The sequence below is a fragment of the Rhinolophus sinicus genome, linkage group LG10, assembly GCF_036562045.2.
Source record: "Rhinolophus sinicus isolate RSC01 linkage group LG10, ASM3656204v1, whole genome shotgun sequence".
Taxonomy (NCBI): domain Eukaryota; kingdom Metazoa; phylum Chordata; class Mammalia; order Chiroptera; family Rhinolophidae; genus Rhinolophus; species Rhinolophus sinicus.
Window position 1 is genome coordinate 8,394,476 of NC_133759.1, and position 27,027 is coordinate 8,421,502.

General features: G+C 46.6%; 2 protein-coding genes across 3 annotated transcripts; both read left to right on the top strand.

Moving 5' to 3' along the window:
* The first annotated feature begins 586 nt into the window (after positions 1–586).
* Positions 587–15,395, top strand: PRSS45P (serine protease 45, pseudogene). Of its 2 annotated transcripts, XM_074312484.1 has the most exons (6): positions 587–1,688; positions 3,792–3,818; positions 4,543–4,690; positions 5,209–5,483; positions 6,310–6,473; positions 6,789–7,266. In XM_074312484.1, the coding sequence occupies exons 1-6, from the start codon at positions 1,580–1,582 to the stop codon at positions 7,020–7,022; spliced, it is 957 nt and encodes a 318-aa protein (XP_074168585.1). In that variant the 5' UTR covers positions 587–1,579; the 3' UTR covers positions 7,023–7,266. The 2 variants fall into 2 exon arrangements, with proteins under 2 accessions (XP_074168585.1, XP_074168586.1); XM_074312485.1 differs by lacking the exons at positions 6,310–6,473; positions 6,789–7,266 and adding an exon at positions 15,046–15,395.
* On the top strand, positions 15,302–26,519 carry PRSS46P (serine protease 46, pseudogene). Its single transcript, XM_019724020.2, has 3 exons — positions 15,302–15,659; positions 16,428–16,591; positions 26,164–26,519. Exons 1-3 carry the CDS (start codon positions 15,404–15,406, stop codon positions 26,416–26,418), a joined length of 675 nt encoding a protein of 224 aa, XP_019579579.2. The 5' UTR covers positions 15,302–15,403; the 3' UTR covers positions 26,419–26,519.
* Positions 26,520–27,027: the final 508 nt, after the last annotated feature.

Sequence of the window (27,027 nt, forward strand, 5' to 3'; positions counted from 1 at the left end):
TGTGAAGTTGGGGCATGAGAAATATTTCTCCTCTTCTGTTGCTTTTACTTTCTGCTCACAACTCTGCTACCCCACCACCCCCAACTTTTTTAGCAAAGGCTGGCATCCCCCAGGGAGGAGAGCAAGAGAGATTCACTGTATTAGGATCAGTTCTTCATCCTCATTCCAGGGCCGAGTGTCCCAGGGTGTCTCTCTCTAGCTGCTGGTCAACTCCCTCCCCATCTTCTGTCCCCTGCCCTCCCAGGGGTCACGGTTGTAGCTCCCAGTTATCCGTGGGTTACAGGGGGCAGTCTGTGTCCGTCCCATGTGTTGTCCGAGGAAGGCTGGGGTTGAGAGACCGAGAGCTTACATCAAAACCAGTCTATTAATAAGTATCGAACTAGATGCTTTAAGAAGCCACTGAATAGCCGTGGGTTAACAACATTAATTTAACTTCTTGTTCCTATAACATCCCAACTAAGTGTTCTTGGTTAGCAGGTAGCTTTTCTTCTTACGGCTCCACTTAGCCCTGTGGTGATGCTTTATCTGTATCAGAATTGTCTGGAGGGCTTGTTAAAATATGGATCTCTGGTTCCATTCCCAGAGTTTCTGATCCTGTAGGTCTGGGGTGGGATCTGAGCAGGTACATCTCTAATAAGTGGCCTGATTTTGCTGGTGCTGCTCTGGAGACCATGCTTGGAAAACCACTGCTGTGCATGAGTACAGCAGACCTCCTCCTCTTGACTGCCTTGCCAAGTACACCCCACCTCCACTCACCTCCTATTGGTGGCAACTCATGTGAAGCCCCGTAGATGCCAGGCTAGGGAATGTGGTCCCCAGAGCTGGGACCCCTCCCACTTCACACACACACACACATTGGATAAGAGAAACAGGAATCTTGGTCATCTCCCAATCTCGGCCACCACAGCAGATCCAACGACGGCAGCCTTCTGCAGAAATGCCCTGTGAACGCCAGGGGCCTGGCGAACTCCGGGATCTCTCTCAGTTGCACCATCCGGTTGGTGGTCTGCAGAAGAGGAGGAATGCCTTTCCTTTCTTGACTCCCAGACTCCTTGTTCAAGTCTTAGATCCAGCTCAAATGTCACTTTCTCTAAGACATCTTCCCTGATTCCCCAACTTTATTGTTCTTCTCTTGTGCTTTCTACAGCTTTCCAGATTCTCAAATCAATATAAATTGTGCAACTCTCCAACACGCCAAGCTCAGGGGACCCAGGGTATAGTCAGAGGCTGGGTGACAAGGTGCCATCACTTGTCCAGGGATGTAGGTGTGCTTTCACCGTCCTGGTTCTGGGGGCACTGTCACCCATTTAAGGCACTAGGGGTGCTTTCCTGGTGCTGGCCGCAGTGGAGGCAATCACAGACCCAGGGCTCCAAGGTCATCTTCCAGAAGCAGACAGGAGGTGGGGGCACAGGAAAGCGTTCACCGCTTCAGGGGCGCCGTCACGTGCTCCGCCCGTATTCATGCGCTGGAGGGGCCATCACGTGCCTCGATCTCCGTCAGGTCACGTGCTAGTGGGGCCTTCATGCATCCGGGTACTTTCACGTCTCTGCAGCCACCAGGTGGCACGTCCTGGGCCTCATGGCCGCCCCGCTGTCCCGCCTCAGTGCTGGCCCTGCAGCCTTGAGGTCCTGGGGCCTGAACTGCAGCCTTCTGCTCTTCCTGCTGCTGCCGCCACTGCTGAACTCAGGTGAGGCTGTGTCTCCATAGCGGCTGTTCTCCTGCCTTTTCCCCCACCCCCTTCCTTCCTCTTCCTCACCCCGCAAACCGCATTCCAGGCACAGACAAGGACTGGTCCCAGGGGGGTGGCTGTCCTTTCTGGCCATCTGGGACTCTGTGACCCACCCACCTACAGTCACCTCTCCTCTACTTCCCCCTCCCAGGATCTCACCAGGGCTGTTCCAGGGGTACCAACCCCCTGCCCACTTCTGGCTTCCTCCTGCAGGCACCACCTGCCCCGCAGCCTCCTGGGCACCCCTGGCTTTTCTTCTAGCCGGTCAGCCACTTCCTTCTGCTGTCAGTGTGGATATGTTTCTTAGGACCCCAGCCACGCTCTTGCCAGCAGCCTTAGGCCTCTGCACTCTACCCTCCGCTCCAGGCTCTGTCCTCGCAGGCCGCTGGGCACCGCCACTGGAGACCTCACTGGAGATGTGCTCCGGCCCAGAGAGATTGGTGGGCTCCATCTACTTGAAGAATATTCCAAAATTCACCTTCTCAGACCCTCTATTCAAACCCAGTGTGCCTTCCTAGCAGCTGCTTTGTTCACCAGTGGGCCCTCAGCACTCTCGGCGCTGTCTCCCTGCCTCCCTCCAGCCCCCAGGGGCCCCTCCAAACCTGACTACTCAACACCATCCTCACCTATTTCTTGAGGAGCGGGAGACAAGCCTCCTGTTGAAGGTCAGCCTGTTCCCAGGTGTGAACTGCACGCCCTCCCTGTGTGTGCTCCCTCCGCCACCCTCTCGTAGCCCTTTATCCTGTCCTCGCTGTCAGCTGTGCGTTTGTCCTGCCTCTTGACCCTCACCGCCAGATTTCTCAGGGTAAGAGTTTTCACTTCATGCTTCCTTCCAGTGCTTCTTCACTCCTCACTTAGTCATGGGCCCGTTCCTGGTACGTCTCTGCCTTACTGTCCCTGACCTTTCTATCACTGTCTCCTTTCACTTTCTCTAGTGCCTCTGCTTCTCCTCTGCTTCACGGTAACGCCCTTGCTCTTCCCTTGTGTCCCTCCCAGCCACCTAGGCTCTGTTCATCCCTGATGTATTGGTGTTCCCTAAGGTGCTGTCTGGGTCTCCTCTTCACGCTCCCTGGGTGAACTCGCGTGGCCTGGGGCACTGAGCTGCCATTTATGTGATGCTGCCTCACCAAACGACCTCTCTGGACATGCATCCACCTACTGGACGATTCCCACCTGAATGACCTAGAAACATCTCAGCTTCCTGGGAACTGAAGTTGAGGCCTTCATCTTCCTGCAAACTGTGTTCTCTTACTCTGTTTTCTGACTGAGTGGGTAGAGGCCACTCGTCTCTAAATGCAGACATGGGGCGGTGTGGAGGGGGTCATCCTAGACTCGGCCATCTTCCTCAGTCCTACCTCCAGTTCGCCATGTGTGTTCTCACTGCCACTTCCTCATTCAAACCTCATGTCTTGCCTGGTTTCTGCAGAGGCTCCAGCGGGCTCTCCCGGCCTTCAGTCTCGTCACCTTCCTATCTGTTCTCCACGCTGCCTTCACAATAAAAGCCTGACCTTGTCACTCCTCCACTGGCCTCCTTCCTCTCAGAAGGTCTCACCTCGGCTTCTCGGCCTGGCTTAGGAGGTCCCTCGTGATTGACCCCTGACTCTACTCCCCTGGCATCATTTCTGGCCATCACAGGCCTTGCCCTTTATCCTCCGGAGCCTCAGGCATGCACCACGATGTTTCTTTTGCAAGGAATGTCATTGTCACTTCTCATTTCTCTTTTGCCCTCTCACCCTTGAGACCTGGCACAATATCCTGTCTTCTCAGAGGCCTCTCTGTCCACTACTTCTTCTGGGCTCACCTGCCACCTATGGTCTTGTTCCTGCATTGATGTCACGTAGGTCATTGTGGGTTTCCTTTTTCTCCCCTGCTGGACAGCGTGTTCCTCAAGGGCAGATACAGCGTGTATCTGTCTGTCATACCTCTGTCCTCACCAGCTCTGGGAGTGGGAGATTAGAAAATATTTGGTGAATGAATGAATGAACTTATTAATGACAATAAACCTCTTCACTGTTATCCTGTCATGACCTCTTGGTTCATCTCTGTCCACCTTTTCTCCAGGTTACAAAGAAGACAGCACCAAACCAGGTGAGTAAGGTGAGCCGCTGCTGTATGAAAGTCTCGGCTCCTGGGAGGGTATGTTCTGAAGAGGGTCACATAGACGGTGTTTCTGGGTGTGTAGTAAGCAGGAGTTTAGCGTAAATGTTGGCTGATATTTTATTTATGCTGTCTGCATCTCCATTCATTCGTCTAGTTGCACAACTTGATTGTTGGACTCTGTGCACACTAAGAGTATAAGCTGTGAGCAGGGCGCCTCTGCCGGCTCCAGGCTGGGCTCTTTCTGGAATGGTCTGTGTGAGACTTCTGACACCCAAGTCTGGAGCTTTTCTGCACTCTGAGCAGTGTGGGCATCTGGGATACTCAGCCAGCATTATAGCCTTTCAGGAACATGGCCTAGGGACTTACTTGAGACACAGGAAAACACATTTCTTATTCCGGGGCTCCTTCTGTCTGTCCCTTGTGTTGAGGTTCTGTGTTGATTGTTTTCTGTTATCTCAGTATCTCTCTCCCCCCTCCTGTGAAGTCTCTATTGATGCTTTTTTATCTCTGTCACTGTCATTTTCTGCCTAGCTCAGTGCCTTTGGGCAGATCACTGCCCTTCTCTCCCCCTCGGGTCTCCCCTTCTTTGAAATGTGACAAAGCCCTGGAGTTTAGAGCCTTGTACCAGTTGCCCCACGGGCATCTTGGTTTCATTCATTCTTATCCTCATCTATGTGTGCACTGTGTCTCCCTGACGTGCTTGTCCCTGAAGCTTGTGGGAAACCCTGGTGGTCGGAGGATTTGGACGTGACCCGCCATTGGCCCTGGGAGGTGAGCCTCCGACTAGAGAATGAGCACGTGTGTGGAGGGGCCCTCATTGACTTCAGCTGGGTGGTGACTGCTGCCCACTGCATCCAAGGGTGAGTGTGGCCCACGTGTCCAGGGCCTGGAGACTCAGGACTGCCATGGGCCCAGCCTAGCCGCCTCATTTCTCCTGTGGAACAAAGTAGAAGTGGGGGAGGCAGGGGGAATGGGAAGGGATGCCCAGAACAGGGGAGTCATACTCAGGATCTCACAGGGGCCAGGGACGGAGCTAGGGCAGGAGACCAAAAAATGAAGACTGTACCCTACGCAGGACAACAGACAAACCCAGTATAAAGCCCCCACCCTACACACGCACAAGAACGTACATGTAGACCAACACCTACACACCTGCATACACAACACGTAGACCAGGCCACCTTGAATCAACTTGAATGATGAATGGGGAGGCAGTCCTATCTCTGACCCCAAGGGCCCCCAGGCTGGATTAGCAAGAGAGCGAGCAGAACAAATCAGGTAGGATGTCTGCTGGCGGGGAGGGTCCTTGGTCGAGGTTGGAGCGTCATGCTGCTTGGGGTTCTGACATCTACCAGGTGGGGTTCTGTGTCCCCTGTAGCACCAAAGAGTACTCGGTGATTCTCGGCACCTCCAAGCTGAAGCCCACGGACCCCACAGAGGCCGTCTCGATCCCCGTGAGGGACATCATCATGCACCCCAAGTACTGGGGCCGGACTTTCACCATGGGTGATGTCGCCCTCCTCCTGCTTCATACTCCTGTCGTCTTCAGCAAGTACGTGCAGCCCATCTGCCTCCCGGAGCCCACCTATAACCTGAAGGTTGGGACGCAGTGCTGGGTGACCGGCTGGGGCCAGGTTAAGCAGCGCTTCTCAGGTGAGCAGGATGGGATGGGGGGGAGGGTAGCACAGAGGGTACAGTCTGTTCTTTTTCTGGGGCCTTGCCTGCTGGACCCCCCTCAGGGTGCCTCTCAGGAAGCTCCTGCTGTAACCTCTGCCTGTGGTTGTTGGATGCTTTAGGACTGCCGCTCACATGGGAACCACTGTTTGTGCTTGCTGAGGGCACCTCATGCAGGTCTAGCCATGCCTGGGCTACACGTGATCATTTGCCTCCCAAAAGCTCAGAGTCAGGGATTCATAAATTCACTCACTTATCTATTCATGCCACAGACTTCAAGCATCTTCCACACGCGGAACCCTTGGCCTTGGGGACACATGTCCTGCCTGCAGGGAGTGTGGGTGGGGTACAGGCTGACAGGGAAAGAGGCAGAGACCTGGTCAGGTGATCTTGAGATCAAGCCAGGAGGGATCTGGGATGAGTTTTCAGTGGATGATCTGCTTGAACTGCCCGAGGGAGGAGAGAGTATTACTCAGGTGGCAAAGGGCACGGCCAGTGCAGCGGAGGGTGGCAGTTTGTGGTTGGCGTCTCCATTTGTGAGCGTTTCTGTTGCAACTTGGATTGTGGCCTGCTTGGTTCAGAAGCAAAAGCTCCCCCAGAAAAAGGGGTCCTGAAACACAGGCTTAGGGGATGAGGGGCTTGCCAGACATGGTCCACACGGCAGGGGGAAGGGCTGAGTGAAGGAGGGGGTGGAGGCGTGACGGGGTGCGGCTGAGTCTGAAGGATGGAGGTGACAAGACACAGGAAGAGGCCAGGGCTGAGTGGAATGAGGAGTCAGTGCTCACCCCACTGGGCCCCTCCACAGCCAACTCCACACTGACCCCAGAGCTGCAGGAGGCCGAGGTGTTTATCATGGACAACAAGAGGTGTGACCGGATTTACCGCAAGAAGTCCCTCATCCCTCGCATGGTCCCCCTTGTCCTGGGGGACATGATCTGTGCCACCAACTATGGCGAAAACTTGTGTTATGTGAGTTTCGGGAAGGTTCTGGCAGCTCCCCTTCTGTTGGGAACGGCTCCCAGGTTTGGGAGGCAGTTCCCTGGGGAGGGGTTTGCGTGGCTTCCCTCCTTGTCTCCAACACCAGGCAGTACCTTGCTACCATCTTTCTTCTCCCGTGACTTTGATTTTGCCTGATATTCTGGGGCAAGGTCCCCAACTGAGGACCTGAAGGAGGCCCCCAGGTAGTGACATCCTCAAGGAGTGAAAGACTCTTCTAAGTGGAACTCAGAGGGTGGGCATTCCAGGTGGACCCGGATCCTCCGTTACTCCTCTCTCTTTGCCTAGGGGGATTCTGGGGGTCCATTGGCTTGTGAAGTCGAGGACAGATGGATTCTGGCTGGGGTGTTGTCCTGGGAAAAGGCCTGTGCCAAAGTACAGAATCCAGGCGTGTACACCCGTGTCACCAAATACAGCAATTGGATCAAGCAGCAAATGAGCAGTGGGGCTCTGTCAGGCCCCTGCTCCTCCTCCTGGCTGCTACTCCTGTCCTGGCTGCTGCAGCCCCAGGTGGGCGCCTGATCTCCCCTCTTCTTCCTGCTTTGCCTCTGCTGAATGGGGCCCCATCAAGGTTAGACCAAGGTCATGTGTCCATATTTCACAAGAGTCAGGGTGGGGACAGGGAGGTGCCTGGGAGACTGGGTCCTGCTTTGGCATCCCAGTGGGGAGGAATGCGGTGGATGAATGGCCTTGGGTGTCCAGGAGAAGGGAAGTGTGGCCTAGAAGGGCTCTGGAATAGCAGAATAGCAGGGATTAAATTTGTGCAAATGTGAGCTGGCTCTGTTCTCTTTTCTGGGTGGCTGTGGGGGTTGGGGGTAGGTGGGAGGGCAGGGTCTCCTGGAATTAACTCTGCCAGATGGTTCCCCAGAGTGGGGGCTGATGGTTTTTGCTATATTACTAGTGCTGGGGCACAGGGAAAGGGCTTGGGCTTGAGGCCTCAGTTTCCTCATCTGTAAAGTGGAAGTGTTGTAGGGAGCAATTGAAACACTCCCTATAGGCTAACAGAAGGAAGGACCCACATACAGTGCTCCAAAATCAGCTTTCAGTTTCTTAATGGCATTTAAAAATCTCGATTACAAAAGTATTACAAGTTCACTTCTACGTTTTTTCTTTAACTGTTTTTTTTAAAATTATAAGTGATACCTGAATACATCATAATTTATGAATAAAATTCAGAAATCCATGTAAAGATTCCCCCCTTACCCACCCCCACTACCTGTGCTGCTCCCTTCTCCAGAAGGAATCATCATTAGCATCCTTAAATAAAATACACTTATGAATTTAAATAAATGGGATCCCATATGAATATTATTAATGACCTACGTTTAAATAAATTTTGTGCCTTGAAAACCTTTGTATGTCGGTACCTAGAGCGATGCATCATCTAACATTCCTGCTTGTGTTCTGTGATGGAAGTTATTTAACCAGCACCAGTGTCTAACTGGTTTCTGACCTGTTGGCATTGGGGCCTTGCAGCCAGGAATACACTCCTGTGTGGGGGGTTGGGGGGGGGAGGACACCCTCCAAGGCATTTCCACAGCTGTCTTCCTGGGGGCGGGCTGAGGGCAGGACAGTGAAAGGAGACAGTCTTTTGTCCATTCCACCGATATTTACTGGGAGTCTTCTGTGCAGGTACTGTTTTGGGCCCTGGTGACCCACTAGTGAGCTATTAAGCTAACAATATGCTTTTTCTTATTTAATTTGTTCACGTAGTGAAATACATCACCAGATCGCAATAGATATCTTAGGTGAATCCTGTAACACACTGTGGATTCAAATTTCCTGGCATTTTGTTTATAATTTTTGCCCCAACGTTGGAGTGGCTTACAATTTTCCAATTTTTCTCCACCCTTTGTTCAAGTTTGGTGTCATTGTTATGCTAGCCTCTTAAAACATGTTGAGACACTTTCTAGTACCTTCCTGTGCCCTAGGGCGATGCATGTAACACCAGCATTATCTGTTCCTTAGGTTTGGTAGACTGCGCATACAACTCGCTGGGCCTGGTTTTATTAATCAAATCTGCCTGTTTTAGGGAACCAATCTTTGGCTATTTAAAAAATATCTTTTATAGTTATTGGCCTAATTGGGTTTCCCCACCTCTTTTTGCGTTAAAGTTTTAGTGCAGAAAAATCACTTAATTTAGCTTAGATGTTAAATTTCAAACTGATGTATAATATTTGAATCTATGGCCCTTTATTATTTCTAGTATTATTTATATGTGAACGCTCTCTGTTTTCTTAATTATTAAAGATCAGAATCGCCAAAGTTTGGTCTATTTCATAGGTGGTTTCAAAAAATCATCTGGTGTACTTTTCTTGGTTAGCTTTATGGAATCCATCCTTCCCTCAAATTACCCCAGGTCCTGCTCAGCGGCCCCTACCCTCTGCCATGCAGCTCGTGTTCTTTAGAAGGAAGCGGTCACACTCGTAGCTCCCAGGACGGGTGGCTCACAGGCACGACCAGTTAGCATGGGCCAGTGCCCCAGCCCCCTGACCTCTGGTGGGTCATCACAGTCACCATAAGGCATGGTTAGAGGACAGACAGGCACACTGTCTCTGTGCATGTGGATGAGGAAGCAGAAGGATGTGGGCTGTTGGCAACCATTTTTCAACAAGGGGACCAACTCAGGATGAGGCTGCCGCCACTGAAGGGAGGAGGTAGGAATTTTAAACCTGTTTGGTTAGAAGTTTCTCTTACTTTGGACTTCCTGAATGGTACAAACTAACTTGGTTTTTATTCATCAAATCTGCTATTTTTATTTTATTTCGTTAAAGCTCATTTAGCTGTAGTAATTCCAGCGGTCTACTTTTAGGGCATTTACTGTTCTTTTTCTAACTTCTTGGTTATGCTTAGTTCTTCATTATAGACTTCTTTGGTTTTCACTTAATTGCATAAAATTTCCTCTGAGTCTCACTTTGGCCATATTTCATAGGGTTTGATATGTACTGACCTCATTGTGTTTCATTTCTATGTTTTTAATTTCACACTATATTTCTTATTTAGCCTGAGTCATATAAAAGGGTGTTATTTCATTTCCTGATGGATAATTTGGGGGAGGGATAGAGGCTTCTCCTTTTTCTCTATTAAAAATTATATCACAATATTAACTTAATTATTTCTGCATTTTGGAATTGATTGAGGTTTTATTTGTGCCTCATAGTTGGTCAATGTTAGTGAACGTTTCACGTGTGTTTGAAATGAAAGTGTTGTGTGTTTTCAAACAAAGAGTTCTAGCTATAAACTGGTCGGATAAAGTTTGTTGATTGTGTTATTCAGATATTTTATGTCTATATATAATTCGCTGATTTCTGAGAGATTTGCCATGGGAATGAAGACTTTTCCTATTTTTTCTTTAAGTTCTGATAATTCTTGCTTTACGTTTAAAAGCTGTGTTGTTAGGAGTGCAAGGTTCATGCCTACTTTACCATCTTGGTGAGGAATATCTAGCAATACAAAATATGCCTTTTGTCCTATTTAATATTTGTGTTTTCAAAGATCTGGATCGTTGAGTTTATTCGTAAGTCTGCTGTTCTAATTGATTAGGATATACTTTTATATTCTGTTCACATTTCCTACAGATTTTCCTTGGGTGTATTTTGTACCTTTCATAGTTTCTTGATTTTAGTATTTAATTCATTTACCTTCATTTTTGTTCTTCAATAATAAGTACCTTTAAGGTTATGGATTTGCCTTGAACACACCCAGTAAGATTTTTTATATTCATTATTTTAATTATTAGTATTTTTCTAAATAGTTTATAGAATGCTTTTTCCTCAAAATAAGTTAACAAAGTTTATTTAAAATTTTTCAAATAATTTGTTTTGTCTACTCTTGTTATTAAATCCTGTTTCAGTGCATCGTGGTAAAAAACGTGGCCCAAACTCATTCAGCTTATAGGGAAGTTATTGTGGTTTTCTTAGTAGTCTAGTGTGCGGTCGGTTTTTGTAGGTGTTCCATTCCTCATGTATCGCTGGCTGATTTTGCTTTATATGTTTGATGTTATGTGATGGATGAGCAGGGCTCTTTGATGTTACATGGTCATTGTAATTTTTATCTATCTTTTTTCAACATCAAATGACTTTTCTTTTTCTGTTTTAGCTTTTGTCCTGAATCACATTTTTAGAGATCAACATTGCCTTTTCTATTTTTGCTTGCATATACTTAATATTTTTTGTCCATCTTTTTACTTTTAACTGCTTCATATCATTTTGTTTTAGGTGGATCTCTTAATAAGTAGCATGTGAGTGGATTTGTTTTCCTACCCAATGTAAGAATCTGTGACTTTTAAGAGTGGAGTTGTTTTGTATTCATATTGGTGGTGATAATGGGTATGTGTTTTTAGTCAATTGTCCTCTGGTTTATTATTGCTTGTTTCCCCAAAGTATTATTTTCCACAAAGACAGAAGAGTAGATAGGGGTTTTCGTCTCCGGATTTTCTTTGTGCTCTCTCTCTCTGCACACCCTCCCTCCCCAGAGGAAATCTGATGGTAAGGATGATCATTTCCTTGATTTTCTACCATGTAACCCGAAAAATAGTTTGTTTTGCCTGTTTTTGAGTTTCATGCACTGTAATCTTTTTGTGCCTGGCTTCTTTCACTGGACACTGTGATGACGAGAGTCACCAAGCCACTGTGTGCCCATTGTCACGGCTGTTGAGGATTCTGTGCATCTATCCTGCCCTTGGTGGCAGTGGCGTAGCTTCCAGGTGGGGCTCTACCCAACAGCGCTGCCCCGTCTGTCTTTCCTTCCGCATACGAGTATGCGCATGACGTTCCTAGGGCAGCCACCAGGAGAGGAGCTGCAGGCTGTGGGCTGGGCGCTTTTTCTGCTTTCCTGACTGACTCCAAAGTTCTCCACGGGTGTTGGCCCCAGTCCACCTCTCCTGCAGTGTGAGAACAACCTCTGTACCTCGTGTCCTTGCCCACACTGGTGACAGGGTGGAGCAGGGGTCAGCTGTCCTCGTGGACAGTGTGAGGAGCGTGGCATCCTTGGGGAGGGTCTCAGTGGAATGGTGGGGAGAGGTCCCAAGATGTCATTTGTTCTGCGTGGAAACCCAGGCCTGCAAGCTGCTTCCTCTCAGGAAGCCACCTTCCCAGGCCTGAAACACCTGGTCCCTCTCTACCTACAAGCTGTTCTCTTGAAGATGCAGAACCTGCGGGGGGGAAAAAAGGAAATCTCCAGCTCCAGCCCAATCACCCACAGCAGGAATTGGCCGTCCCCTTCTCTGTGCCTCAGTTCCCACACTTCCAGGGGGGCCATCAGAAGGGCTTCATAAAGCAGCGTGGACTGGGCACTAGAGGTGCCTTATAGGCCAGGCACCAGGAATTGTCACAAGCCAGATACCTGGTGCTGTCACAGGCTAGGGCTTGGGCATACAGGGACACCACCAAGGCCCATGCTGAGCCCAGGAGGCACTGTCCTGGGCCAGGCAGCAGGTGCTGTCACAGTCTCAGGGCGAGGCACCAGGGCACCATCCTAGGGCGGTGCCCGGCAGCAGCATCATGTCCTGCCTTGGTGGGGCCTTGCCGCGATCGCTGTCTCCTTCTCAGCACCCGGATGCTGCCCAGCTGGGTGAGCCCCCACCCCTGGGGCAGCACCCCCTGCTACCCTGAGCCAACAAACCATGAGTTCTAGAATGCGAGCACGTTGGAGACGCCCTGCCCCCACATTGCGTTCTGAGGGTCAGTGAGGGCTGGGCACCTGTTCGCCATGGCGTGTGGATCCGGAGCTCTCCAGGACCTCACATCTCCACTTTCTTCTGCCAGATTTGGTGAGCCACTCTATGTCAAAGGTGTGGCTTTGGGGACATGGGAGAAGAGCAGGCGGGCTGTGTTTGCCTGGGTGTCTATGGCAGCTGTCCTCACGTCTGACAGGCACGTCCTCACCAGACTGCATGGTGTGCCATGCCCGGGACCCAGACAGTGTCAAGACCACTCAAGTTTGCAGGGTGACATGAACACGAGAGAAGAGCCTTATTAAAAACTGGGGAATAATGGATGAGCTTTATTCCATGGAACGGATGAGCTTGTTTGGGAGACACCATCTAGGAGAACCGGGCCTTGTGATGACAATGTGACGTGTGAGTGACTGCTCACCCGACATAAGGCACGTTTCAGACGGCTTTATGTCCCCATTTCATAATAGAAAACCAAGGCCCAGAGACCTTAAGTGGCTGTGGAGCCAGGATTCAATATCAGTTTTTAGTAGACTCTTTGGAGGTGAAAAGTTTGGGGCCCCATGAGACAGAAGATCTCTGAGCTCCCACCCTAACTGACCACATGTAATCTTGTGGTGGCAACCCTGGTTCGCGTCACCTGCCAGCTGTCTATTCTGCCGTTTGGCAGAAAACACTCTGGCACAGTATCTGTGAGTAGGGACGTGTCCCCCAACTCAGGGACTTTGTCTTTTTTCCTCACTGTGTGACTTGTCTTCCTGGACTGGTACGTTGTTGAATGAGTAAGTGAGTGGGTGAATGCTGTCCTGCTTTGCCTGCCCTTGGCCATCTGTGATGTTTCGGGGTGGTGAGGATGAGAACTGCTTCACATAGCTACCTGCTGTGCCTTTGATCATGTGGGCATGAGGGGCTGTGGCCTTATAGGGAAAGGTCATGAACCAAGACCTGTTTTCCTGTCACCATGTGTGAGTGTGGGCGGTGACTTCAGAGTACATCTTGTAAGTCAGTGCTCTGACTCTGGGACTCCAAGAAGGGGTTAGAGGTAGTCTGCAGTGAAATCCGTTTGAGCCACTGAGTGTCCCCTGTATATGGGATGGTGACACTGTGCCTATGGCAAGGTTGAGCTGCAACACCTTATGTCCCCAAATAATCCATCATGGCTCCCCCCAGATTCAGCTGCTGTACTTGGAGCTGGCAGGTGGTGCTGGCACTTCCAGGCTGAATCCTGCAAATCCTGTGTGAGGTTTTGGGGAGGGAGGTTGCAGTCGACGTTGTCCTGGGTATGAGTTCTGAGCAGTGCTGTTCTCGGAGACTGGGGAGCCCGTGATGGTGTGGAGCTCAGGTGACGCCCACTCCTGCCCCTACAACTGTCACTTCTTTTAAGTGGTGACATTCATTTTGCAGGACCCCGGCTCTGCGGGGCCTCAGCTGTGTGAGAAAGGAAAGGGCAAACCTCTGGGAGCCCTCTCTTTCTTCCCAAAGTGGAATAGTCTGGACTGCGGCAGACTGTAATGTGAAGCAAGGTAGCTGCATGGCCACCAGAGTATATTGAAGGGCCAGAAATGAGGCTCTGCCTTGGGGGAGAAAGAAAACAGGACAGCAAGCCGTGGGACAGGGACCTGGGTGAGAATGGAGCAGTGAGAGGGCCAGGCAAGACCCAGCTCCGTGGAGATGCGGGGGCTTGTGCAGGTTCCCATGAATCCCAGTGGGAGGTCCCTGGTGGAGGGTAAACATGTCCTGCAAGGGAACTGGCCATCTATACCTGATAGGACCAGGGGCCCTGGGACACGGGAGAATGATCCCAAACATCAATGGCTTGTGACCCTCTGAGGGATTGCTCTGACGCAGGGCTCAGCAAATATTTCTGCTAAAGTGTATGGGTCACCATAGGTTATTAACCTTGTCCATTTATTGTTGTACCCCCCCACCTCCACTGCCACCATGGACCCCTGCCCCCCACGGCAAGGACAAGACTTGGTTATTGTTGCTGAGTCCTCAACGCTCTGCTTCCCATTGCATACTGAGCGACGGGGGGAAACAGACTTCCTGGAACCATGCCAGCTTGTGACAGTATAAACACATGTCCAGCTTTGCCTCTGTAAGGAGGTCCATGACCACAAGGAACAGCTTGTTGGTCAGCCCAAACTTGACAGCGGGCTATTTCATTTGTCTTTAATCTTGGTCCCCAAGCTTTGCTGTAGAGGTTCTCCCTTTCCTGTTCTCAGTGATGTTCCAGCCAAGATGGTCCAGTTCAAAAATCTCAATTTCATAACAGTTCAGTGCAGCCCCATCTCCTCTCACTCCTGCTCTGGGGGCCAGTGAGGGGCCAGAGGGAAGTGACAAGCATCTCTGCTCACTTGCTTGTATGGTCACAGAGAGCACGCCTCCAGGGGTGGTGGTCTGTGAAGGCAGGTCCTGGAGTTGTACAATGTGACATCACTGTCCAGTGCTTTCTGGCTACACTGACAAGCAACCGGGCTCACTGTCCCCATCACTTACCCCTTGACTGACAGCTTACCCCTCTGATGATTGTCTCTTCTCTTTCACTCCCCCAACCACCTGCTGTGTAAACAGCAGGGCTGAATCCTGGGGTGATGGCTGGTAAAAAGCGCTGGAAGGATTGTCTGGTCCCTATTGTTGGAGGGCTCTCTTTATAATGTGGGGCACCTGCTGTCACTGGGCCTTTGGTTGCCATTTTCGGGCAGTGGGAAAAGCCCCTTTCCACGTGTGCGTGTGGCAGTGGCTGCTTGTGATGGCTGAAAGGTGGGTCCCTCTGCCTCCATGGTCTGCTGTATACGGGCCTGAGGGTTGCCTGTGCTTCCTGGGAGTCTGCAGGGGCTGGCATGACCCCTTCTCTACCTTTTTCCTCAGAGCCATTGTTCCACGGCTGTGGTCAGACCAGCGTCTCCTGTAAGGTGGTGAAGGGGCGGCTGGTGGAGGTTGGCAAGTGGCCCTGGCAGGTGAGTCTCCTGTTCCTAGGTGTGTACATCTGCAGCGGCTCCCTTGTGCACCACCAGTGGATACTCACGGCCGCACACTGCTTACAGAGGTCAGTCAGGGTGGCCAGCTGGCCCCTGGGGCTTTGCTTTCTGGCCTGGGTGGCCCTGGTGAAGCTGGGGTTCTGGGAGTAGGGGCCTGGCTGAGTGGCTCTGTGCTCAGCCTGTGTTTCTCCGACAACGTTTGGCCTCATTGCTGGCAATCTGCCTCCTACCCATGGCCCTGCAGATCCATGAACCCCAAGGATTACGTCGTGATGGTGGGTGTCCAACACCTCCCGGAAAATGGTACTCAGCTCCCGCTTGTTCGCATCGCGATTCACGAGGATTTCAACAACCTCCTATCTGATGACATCGCCCTCCTGAAGTTAAGGGACCCTGTGTTCTGGTCCCCCCTCATCCAGCCTGTCTGCCTACCCACCGCCAATGTCAAGCTATCTATTGGAACCATGTGCTGGGTGGTCGGATGGGGAAATACCAAAAGTCCAGGTGAGTGAAGGCAGGCAGTTTCCAAGATGCCTGCCTCTTCAGAACACAACTCCATCACGGGCTCATTCATTCATTCACTTGTTCACTCCATCACCAAACATTTCCTGAGCACATTCTCCTGACCTTTGTGGCTAGGAAGATATATATAGTGCTCTAGTGTAAAAGATACACATGGCCTGCGTGGACCTCAGCTCCCAAAGTTAAATCCAGTGCCAAACCCTCACGTTGCAGCATGGCAGGAAATTAATCCTTGAATAGGAATGAGGTTTCCTGTCAACAGGTGGCACAAGGCCCATGTCTAGAACGAGGATTGGGCAGCCCTCATATACATTTGTTACCTTGTGGCACCAGTAATTTCTGGAGATCTGCCCTCTGTTGGTGTCACTCTGGGATTCTAGAATCTAGGAGCCTTTGTGGGATCCTGTCTTCCAGGGGGTGGCACACTCTGGACTCTCGGGTCTTGCCACCTTGCCAGGTAGCCATGGAGCGTGCTCAGCCCTTCACCCTCATGGAACCTGAGTTATTGGGGGTGATCTCGCCTTGTCTTCATCCAGTGTCGGGGTGTCGTTCTGAGCGCCCCGGGGAAACTTTTGCTTATTCTTTTTAATGAGCTTGAACTTTTTCAAAAGTGAGGCTGTGGGCTGGGCCTTTATAAATCACCACCCAGGAAATGGTTCTGCCCCCCACATTAGGGGATGTGGCTAACCCCAAGATGGAGTTGTGCCAAATTGTTGGGGAGATGATGAGGCAGGATCTCTCTCTCTATAGTGACCTCAAAGACCCCCTACAGTCTTCAGGAAGTGGCTGTGAAGATCGTAAACAACAAGATCTGCAATCAACAGTACCAGTTCCTGTACTTGAAGGGACAGAAGAAGTTCATCGGGAATGACATCCTGTGCGCCAACTCAGAATGGGGCATAGACACTTGTCAGGTACGGAGTGTGTGGTCCAGGGAAGGGAGGGGGCTTTGAGGGATCAGGCCTTCCTTTGTACATGGCATTGGGAGATCTTATAAAAAGCTCTTCTCCACACACTTCAGCTGCCCACGCTGTAAAATAGGGGTGAAAATAATCTTGGCTCTTGTCCCCGTGGTGGTCGTAATGGCAGTACTTCCCAGGCCATTTGAACACGTCTGAACATCAATCAGATACATGCCTGGATCTGGGCTGGGTGTTAGCAGAACCTGTTTTGCACGAATGGCATCATTCTGTAAGCATACCTCTGTCTCTTGCATCTTCTATTCAACATTGTTTTTGAGATTTATCCATAGTAATACATGTAGCTCTAATTCATTAATTAGTTGTATCTGCAATATTCTCTTTTGTGAAAGTGCCACTGTTGGTCCATTCTACACTGAGGTAGTTTCCAGTTTTTTCATATCACAAACTCTGCTCCTCCGAATATTCTTACACACATCTTCCTACTCGACATATTCCAGAATTTCTCGCCAGGATGTGCCCTGCAAGGAACTGGTGGGTCATAGGCTCTGTATACCTTCATCTTTAATAGTCATTGCCAAATTGTTCTCCAAAGTGATTGTATTAAGCTATATTCTTACAGCAGTGTTTAAGAATTCCATTGCTCCGTATTCTTGCCAACTTGTGGTATCATCAGACTGAAATGTTTTCCATTCTGATGGATGAGAAATAGTGTCCCATTGTGGTTGCAATATATATGGCCCTAATTACTTGTGCGTTTGTGCGTCCTTTCATATGTTTATTCACCATTCACGATTCTTCTATGAATCACTTATCTGCACATTTTTCTATTGTGCACCTTTTTATTATATTTTTATATTTTAGATATTGATTCTACGTTCATTGTATACACTGCAAATACCTTCTCCCAGTTTTTGATTTACCTTTTCATTTTGCTTATACTGTCCTTTGCTGAACAGCAATTTAGATTTTATATTAGTCTAACATATATCCATGTTTTCCTTTCTGGTTTGTGCTTGTTATGGCTTTAAGAAATCCTTCCTTTACCCAAGGTCCTAAAGACATTTTTCTTTTCTTTTTTTCTTGAAAGTTTGGAAATTTTGGTTTCTACATTTAGCTCTTGAATCCACATACATTCATTTTGTGAATGGCGTTAAGATAATGGTCTCTTTCTATTTATTTCCCTGTATGGACTACCAGTTGTCCCAATGGCGTTCATTGAAAAAAAACATTTCCCATACTGACTGTCACCATTTCTGTCATAAATCAAATTTCTATATACACATAGGCTCACTTCATGAATTGGACACCTAGAGAATTTATTTTTGGTCTGTTTTTCTTTTCTAATACGAGTATTTAAGGCTACAAATTTCCCTCTAAATATTGCTCTAGGTTAATGCCACATATTTTGATATGTAGTGTTTTTGTTGTCATCCAGTTCTAAATATCATATATAATTTCCATTTTTATTTCAGTTTGAGCCATGACTTATTTAGAAGTGTTTTTTAAATTTCCAAAGGCATTTTTGCTTGTTTGTTTTTCTGACTGATTTTCAACTCAGTTGCCCTCTAGTCCCAAAGTGAGTTCTACAGTGATACCAGTTATATGGAATGTGTTGAGACTTGTTTGGTGGCCTGGTATGTTGTTACATTTTTCAATGTTTATTTATTATTTTCGATTTCTGTTAATTTTTCTTCTGCTTCCTTTGGGCTTGATTTGGTTTTCTTTTTCTGTCTTCTTGAGCAAAAAGGTTTATTCTTTCTAGTTTTGTGTTTGATATATTTAAAGCTATGCAGTCACCTTTCAGTTAAGCTTCAGATTTGTCTCTTAAATTTTGTACTGTTGTGATTTAATTATCACTACCTTATTTTAAAATATTATGTTTTGTGATTTGGAAGAAAATCCAATAAAAAAAAGTGACACATAAATGCAAAAATTACAAAATGGGACTTTCCTGTAATCAAACTACCTAGATATTTCCACTCTAAATTGTTTAATTTATATTCCTACATTTGTGTGCACATCAAACATTTTAATAAATGTTGACAAGTTAGCCTCCTCAAAGATTTGACCCTTTTATATTAATACCAAAAATATAGGAGGGCCCTTTTCCCTACATCATCACCAGCATTAGGCATTCTTTTTGTTTTAACTTTTGTCTTTTTGGTAGACTAGGACTTTTATTTTTGCTTTAACTTCATGAAATTGAGCAGTTTTGTAAACTGCTTGTGTAACAGGATAGTAAACAGGAAATTTCAACTAAGGCATCAAGATACACTATGTATCAGGATTCAGAGAAGGTTGTGACTGAGATTCCTCTACATGCGTGTGCCAAGGATTCAGGAGGGTAGAATATGAGGTGATTTGTGAGGAGGATTTTCTGGAGAGAGCTGCCTGTCCCACACTTCAAATCTACTGGGAGGGGTGTCAACAGGATCACTCAGAGTGTGACGTGTGACCCCTGAAGCCAGGGGGAGAGTTAGCTGTAAGTCTCCCCTAGGGTCCGGAGAGTAAGTGCCTGTGAGGAAAGCTGATTCTCCTGCCTCCTCATTCTCCTGTTTTAACCTTTGCAGATTCAGAAGACAGGCTAGCAAGATGGGGTAGGAGGAGCGGGAGCTGAAGGGAGGGAAGGGGAGAAAACAGATTCGGCTTCCGCCTCCCAGAAGCCCTAGCTAGCGGTAGGGAGATGTTTTACTGTAAATCAAGTCTAGCATTGTGATTACTGCATGGAAATGGATGTTCCAATTTCTGACCTGAGATGTTTTTGTGACAATATAATCATAGTGATTATGATTCCATTCATCACAGTGAACAAAATGTTCTGGTTTTGCCCAAGTTTTTAACTCAGGGTGAGGGAAAAAAATCTCACCTTCTAAATAAATTTTAAAGGGAGTCCAAATAAAGATGCTTGCTATGTTCAGTGTACCATTTACACTTTCCCCTGTTCTTTGCCCGTGTTTTTCAATTAAACTACATTTGTTTTTGTTGATTTGTAATAACTCTGGATTATTATTTGCTGTAGTAAGTAATGGTAAAGGAACATCATGTCTTTTTCAACTATTTTCAAGAGGTTAATAAATAAACACACACAAACATATATACATATGGCGAGAGAATATAGTAAAACATTATAGTAACAATGTTTTATAGAGAATATAGTAAAACAAATATAGCAAAACATTAACAATTAGTGAATCTCAGTAAAAATATTATACTTGTGACTTTTCTGTAAGTCTCAAATTATTTAAAAATAAAATGTTATACCAAAAAACTTTGGGAACCAGAAGTTTTAACTCTTTGTAAAATGCTAATGCTTTACAAAATTTTACCCTGCTTGGTTGTCATTTACCTTTTTTGGGTGTGGATGTGTGTGTGTGTGTGTGTGTGTGTGTGTGTGTGTGTGTGTATTTGGCGTCAATTTTTTCCCATCGAGTTATTTAAAATTTTGATGTGTTCACATTTGTCATTTCACTTGATGACTGTAGTTTTTGAGCTGTGCTTAGAAATATCTTTCCCACCCTAAGATTATTATTTACTCATCTGTGTTCTTAATTCTTTAAATATTTAAATTTTGATTCATTTGGAAAGTTGAGAGAGGGAATCAGTTTTATTTTTGTCCGAATGTTTATCTCCAGATGTAGCCAGTGATGTAAAAAAAAAATTTCATTGAATACTTATTTTTTTGGCAATGAATTAGAAATGCCCTCTTTGTGATATTCTACATTCCCATCTTATTTTGGTCTCTTTCTGCCCTTTGCAGTCTCATTCCTATGCCAACACCACTCTTTTTAAATTATTGTATCTTTATAATTCTTTTTGTATGTGGTAAGGCAAGTTCTCCTCCTTTATTCTTCTTTTAAAGAAGTGACGTCCTGCCATGTTCATTCTAATTGAACAATCTTAATATCATGTTAAAAAGAAAATCATGTGGGAATTTTGGTGGCACTTAATAGATTAACTTAGGGAAAATACTTTTTTATTTTACTCTATTTTTTTATGTCCCTCAAGCAGGAGTTTATAGCTTTCTCTACGGAGTTGCTGCATGCTGCCTCTTAAGTTTATTCCTAGGTGTTTTATATTATATTTCTACTGTGAATAGTATGTTTTCTTTCATTTTATTTTCTGTTTGTATTATATATTGATTTGTGTGTGTGTGTTTACTTTGTAGTAAGAAACCTTCCTGGGTCTAGTTGATTCTCTTTACTTTTGTAGGTCCAAGATTGATATGTCTGTCATCTGCAAACAAGGATAAATGTGCCTCACTTTTTTTTTTTCCTATTGCAGCGTCAAAAACTATATTCTAGAACAACTTCTCTGTCTTCTAGGAGACACGGTGCCATTTGTTTTAAGTGCTTCTCTTGTAAATAGCATAATGCTGGATGCTATTTTTTTCCAACACATCAGGGAAACTTTCCTTTAATCCATTTACCAAGAAGAATGTTCTTTTTGTTCCCCCAACTTACGATTTGGTTTGATTTTTTTTTTCCAGTCCACTTTTCCCCTGTAGTGGTTTAGAAGTTGTTATATTTCAATGTCATTCTGCTATTGGTCACCTTATATTTTCCATATCTAAACTTTTAAATTTAATATTAAATATTTAATATTTAAATATTTCCATATTTAAACTTGAATTAACACCTAGAGTTAATGTCTCTAGCTTCCTCCTTAGCAGGATGAGGACCTTCCTTTGTTTTTACTTTCCTCATGTCCACTCCCCAGACTCACTCTCTTGTAGAAAACACTTGGGCTTTCAGCTTACTCAACTCTCTTATTATTAACGGATCTTAGAGTTTTGGGCTTTCCAGGCCTACACTCCTGTGAACTGCAGTTAGTAATGATTTCGCCTTTTTCTCCCCCACCCTGTGATTTTTACTTTTTTCATTGTTTTGGGTACCTCTCAGCAAAACAGCCTAGAACTGTAGCTATGCTTTTTCTTGTTGCCAGCCTTCATGGAAGTGCTTCTCACACTTCATCAGGAAGTGTGGTGCTATTTGCCATCTCATCTGTTGGGGAGAGAGCCATGCCTTTCTGTTTTTCTCTGGCATTTTATTTCAGGAGTGAGGGCCCTGCTTCATACAATGAGTTTTCTGCAGCTACCAAGATGACCGTCTGCTCTAACTCAATGTACATGGCCAGTTTCTACAAGAGATTCCTCTCGTCCATCAACATGCATGCCAGGGTCATCCCTCCCTGGTCATGGTGTACTTTTGTTTGATTTATCTTTTGGATTCAGATTTATAATATCTTTTTATTTTTTAGCGTTTATTTATGGAAGTATGTTTTTTCAGGACTCCTCAGCTCCAAGTCAAGTAGTTGTCTCAATCTAGTTGTGGAGGGCACAGCTCACAGTGGCCCAGGTGGTGATCGAACCGGCAACCTTGTTGTTAAGAGCACTGCGCTCTAACCAACTGAGCTTACGGCCACCCCTATAATATCTTTTCTAAGAACATATTTAATTTACTTGTTCATCCAGCCGACACCGTGTGCTGTGCACAGGTAACGTTGGCGCACAGCCCTGGGAGGAGCAGTGCTCTGCGGCCGAGTCTGCACCGTCTTTGTGTTTTGTCTTATTTTCTCCCTCCGGTGAGGCTGGGCTGCATGTTAAGGTGTGATCCTTTGTCAAGTTACAGAATAGTCTTGAATATGCTTCACAAATGTACCATGTCCTGGAACATTTGAAATTACATTAAGTACCTACTTTGTGAACTCTGGATAGAAGTTGCCTATAAAACCACATAGGCCCATTTTCCTTTGAGGGGTAGTAGTTCGTGGGCAATATTTTAAGTTGCCCACGGTTATTGGACTTACGGGATTTGCGTTTCCTAAGAAATTACTCATTTCATCCAGAATTTAAATCCATACAGAAGAAGTTATAAACATTCTTCAGGTTCTGAGAAAGTATATTCTTCCTAGAGGTGGGTCTAGCCTCTTTTCGCCTCCCAGCATGAAATAGTTGCCTTTTCCTTCTCTTTCTGTCTTTCTTGTTAGGACTTTCAAGGTGCTTATCTACTTTGTTGGTGTTGTTTAAGCACAAGCTATTGACTTCATTTCTCAAACCTATGATTTTCCTGCTTTCTAATGCATGAATTATCCCTTTTTTGTCTTTATTAATTCCTTTTCAAGTGTCTTGAGCTGAATGTGCAGTGATAAAGAATTGATGATAATAATGAATAATGTATTTTCATTCTCTCCTGCTTGATATTAAAAGTATTTTTAGACCAGGACTCTTCTTTTTTTAAAGAATTTTTATAAAAGTTTATGTGAGCCAAACTGCCGACATATGCTGAGGAGCAAGATCTCAAATGCTCCCTAGACCAGGACTCTCCTGTGTAAAACGCAGGCCCACATCCCATGGTCTTCACAATATGCTGTGTTCTTACCTTTCTACATTCGAATTGTGGATTTTAATTCCGTTTTTACTGTAATATTTTTGAAAGTTAATTTTTTTTCATTTGGTGAGGTGATTCACATTTTGTTATTGGGTTCTGGTTTTACTTCACAGTGTTGAGAGAATGTCCTCATACGAGATATCTCCCTCCCTCCCTCCCTCCTTCCCTCTCTCCCACCTTCCCTTCCTCCCTCCTTCCTCCCCCCTTCCCTCCTTCCCTCCCTCCCTCACTCTTTCCCTCCCTCTCTCCCTCCCTCCCTCCTTCCCTCCCTCTCTCTCAGTTCTCTTTTCTCTGGGCTCCCAGAGCCCAGTTAACCTTATCTGTCAGGTAAGGATCCTCACATTATCACGGCCAGCTTGATTATCGCTGCCTTGATTTTTTCCCCCCTCGTTTTCCATTTTCTCTCCCTGCAAAAGGCTCCTACTCAAATCTGTTTAATATATGTCTTTAAAGATGTCTGTAGCTTTGAAAAGTACATAGTGTTGCTATTAATATATGTGCATTGTAATGTGCATAAATGCTATTGTGCTACGTAGCCCCTCCTGTATTTGTTTGTTGAGGAGTCTCAATGTGTTAGAGAATACACATTACGTGGTTTTATTCTTTCAAGTCGTTGCCCCTACGTGCCCTATGTCAAACCTTCTTTCCTCCCCCAAACATCATTTTGAGCTGAGTCCATAATTTTCGGTCACTTTCAGTTCTTAAATGCTCTGTCTTATTGTAAATCTCAGTTTAAAAATTGGTTTGATTTAAACCTTAACAAGCCTTACCCCATCTCCCTCCTCTAATCCTCCTAGGGAATGGGGTCCCGGGCTCCCCAAACTATGAGGGAACTGGCAACTGGGTAATCTAGAATCTCTCTCAACTCTCTTTCTCTACTTGTTAATTTTAAGCATGTCCTTAGATAAGCTAAATATTGACCTCTAGTTGGTTTTGAGCAAAGCAAATGCCCTCTCCCAATTTATCATCTGTCTTCAGTGAGATTTGTTGTCCTTCACTGAACAGATAGTCTTAATTTTGATGTAATTAAGCCAAACACATTTCCCCTCTGCAGGTTTGTGGGGTTTGAGTCTTATTTTAAAACACATACTTCATCCCAAGTCATAAAATCATGTCCCTGCATGTTTTTAATTAGCTTTATCTTTGTACCTTTTCACGTTGTAGGGTTTTAATTCCTTAGGAGCTTTGTCATGGTGGGATCCAACTTCATTTTTCTCCATCATTTCCGTACCATCTGCAGCAGAGACCTCCGTTCTCACAGACATGACACTTTCTGGAGCACGTGCAAGTCTCCTCACGTGCAGGCATCACGTTGGCTCTCCATTACACCATTGGTCTAGTTTTCTGTTTCTATGCCAGTACCACAGTTTCTTAATTATAGCTTTGAAATAGATCTAACTCTCTGGTAGGTCAAATCTGTCCCCAGCCTGACTCTCTAATTTGCTCTTTTTTTCTCAGACCTGCCATAGAATTCGTGGACTATTATCCTTCAGTATCAATTTTAGAATCAGATTGTCAAGGTCCTGAAAAACTCCTGCTGGCATTTTATTAGGAGTTGCTTGAACTTTAGAGATTAATGTAAGGAGAACTGATGTTGAATAGAGACAAAAGAATATTTATAAAATATGTCTGAAGAAGAAAGAATAAGACAAGCAACACCTAATCCCCCGCCCCAAGCTGACAAATTAGTGCATTACCAGGAGCTTCAAAGCTTCTGTGTGATAATCCCGAATCTCGGCAACGTGAAAGCTCTGATTCTGCTCTAGGTATTTTTTCTGCCAGCTGGTATTTGCTCATGGCTCCTCATTGTGTCTGAGTGTGGGGCGATGTTCTAAGGGTGAGGACCTGTTCTTTGGAATGTTCTCTGTGGGAATTCTCTGAAGCATGGCTTGAAAAGTGGGTTCCTTTAGACAGACTCTGTATTTGCGGCTGCCAGATAACTGGGCATATGACCAACCCAGGACCACTTTAAACAACATCTGTGGCTTGGGTTTTTTGAACCACCCAGACTGCATGAGTTCAAGTTGCAAGTTCACGTGAGGGCGGGTGTTCCCAGTTGGTCCTCACTTGGAAGGTGTGGTCCTATTTTCGGAGGTATAGCTTCTTGCTGGAGGTTTCCTCTTAGGCCCCCGTTCTTGGGCAGCATTGGGTTTCGCCTTTTGTCTCCCATGAACAAGGCTGGGAAAACCGAAGCTTAATGTCACTGAGTTTGGCAAATGACCTTGGGCCAAAAGCCATCTTTGGGGCTTTGCCAACAACACTCTGGGTTTCAGCCCTCCCTTGAGTTTTGGACTCTGGGAGCCTTTATTTTCTTGCCAGCTCATCCATACATTTAAAATGATAATTTTTAAAAATCTCACATATTTAGTTGTCTTCAGCAAGGTAGGGTAGGGTAGCAAGTTTTTCATACTGTAGGAAGCCACATGCTGAGAATTGATATTTTTACATTGTTTGAAGTGGAGTCACCTAAGAGCAGTGGTATATTTGTACATTCAACTAGGTCTTTTATCATGTTAGGTATAGTTTTATTTTCTCCTTCGGTGTCTTATGCACTCTTCATTAGATCGTATCCTGGAAATCTTGCTTTGCATTACCTTTTAAAAAACCTGTATCTATATCCATATCCATGTCCATATCTATATACAGAGAACTGTTTTTCTAATTTATAAAAGTTTTCAATGATACAGAAGAGTATAAAGAAAGTTTTTTAAAAATAATAAACCTCCCATCAGCAGAAATAACAGCTGTTACCTTGTGATCTATGATGTCGCAAACATTATTCTTATACATGCATCTGCTTTGCACAGAAAGAATCGAGGTGGTTTGCATTTCAAGTAGCTCACTCTGCAAACAGGACTGTAGGAAAGGAAGAGGTCAAGAGCAACTCTTTGGAGGCCTCCCAGGATTTAAGGGGAAGGCAGATGAGGGGGCCAGGGAGTTATGGTCAGATAGTTAGCAGGAGAGTGAAGAGAGAGGCCAGTGTGGTCTGGAGTTTGGGCCCTGGTGCAGCGCTTCTGTGTCCCAGAGCAGGCCATAGTCAGGCCTCCTTATCAGGGACAGCAGAAGCCTTACGCAGCTCATGCTAAGCATATGGCCCACGAAGGGGCGAGTTCATCCAGGGCCCACAGTGCAGCCCTCCTGCTGCCTCCCTTATGCCTCCCTTCCTCCCCTCCACAGGATAACTCTGGCAGCTCCATGGTCTGCCAAGTGAACAAGACCTGGATGCAGATGGGGGTGGTGAGCTGGAATTTTAGCTGCAAAAAGCATCGCTTCCCGGGCATCTACACCAGCACCTCCTACTTCATCCACTGGATCAGGAAGCAGATTGCCGATGGGAAGTTCATCAGTAGGGCCCACCTCACCTTCCTGAACCCGATCTTACTCACTGGCTATATTCTGCTGGTCTCCTTGGGTTCCCTGTGGCTCCTGTGAGTGGTGTTTCCAGGGCGGTCCCTCTCAGAGGCCGCTTCTTCCTCCCCTCTGTCCGCCTTCAGAAGAAGTGAAGACTGGAGGAGCGCAGGACATCAGGGCAGAGCGCCCGTGGGCAGGGCCCCAGAGCCACTGTGTTTTCAGTTGTTCAATGAAGATGCTCTTGAACTTTACACCATTGGCCATCATCTTTCTTCTTGACTTTGGCAGGAACCCTTCAGAGCCTGCCCTGCCCCCAAGAGGCCTGGCTGTCCTCTCAGGGGAGCCTTCCCTGATAGTCTTACTTGTGCTATGTGCGTCACGTTCCCCTCTCTGAACTGCAGTTTCCTCCTCTGCCAAATATGGAGCTGGACTCTGTGACCCCAGCCCCTGCTTAGTCACCACAGCACTCCAGCAATCCCCAGGTCCCATGGCACTCACCTGGGTCTCTGACCAAGTTTCCTTCAGGCCTTCCTGTGAGGGTTGGACTCTTCCGAAGATACTCCCAATAACCAGACCTCTGTGAACCCTGTTCCAGAACCTGTGGACCTCCCCCAATCCCTGCTGTCCCCTTCAGGGTCTACAGAACCTGACCAGTTCCTCTTCTGTCTCTGGCAGGAGTGTGTGATGATG

Coding starts and splice junctions, on each gene's coding strand:
- PRSS45P (XM_074312484.1), top strand. CDS start 1,580: ATGGCCGCCCCGCTGTCCCGCCTCAGTGCTGGCCCTGCAGCCTTGAGG. Junction 4,691..5,208: donor GCTGCCCACTGCATCCAAGG/GTGAGTGTGGCC, acceptor TGTCCCCTGTAG/CACCAAAGAGTACTCGGTGA. Junction 6,474..6,788: donor ATGGCGAAAACTTGTGTTAT/GTGAGTTTCGGG, acceptor CTCTTTGCCTAG/GGGGATTCTGGGGGTCCATT.
- PRSS46P (XM_019724020.2), top strand. CDS start 15,404: ATGAACCCCAAGGATTACGTCGTGATGGTGGGTGTCCAACACCTCCCG. Junction 15,660..16,427: donor GGGAAATACCAAAAGTCCAG/GTGAGTGAAGGC, acceptor CTCTCTCTATAG/TGACCTCAAAGACCCCCTAC. Junction 16,592..26,163: donor GGGGCATAGACACTTGTCAG/GTACGGAGTGTG, acceptor TCCCCTCCACAG/GATAACTCTGGCAGCTCCAT.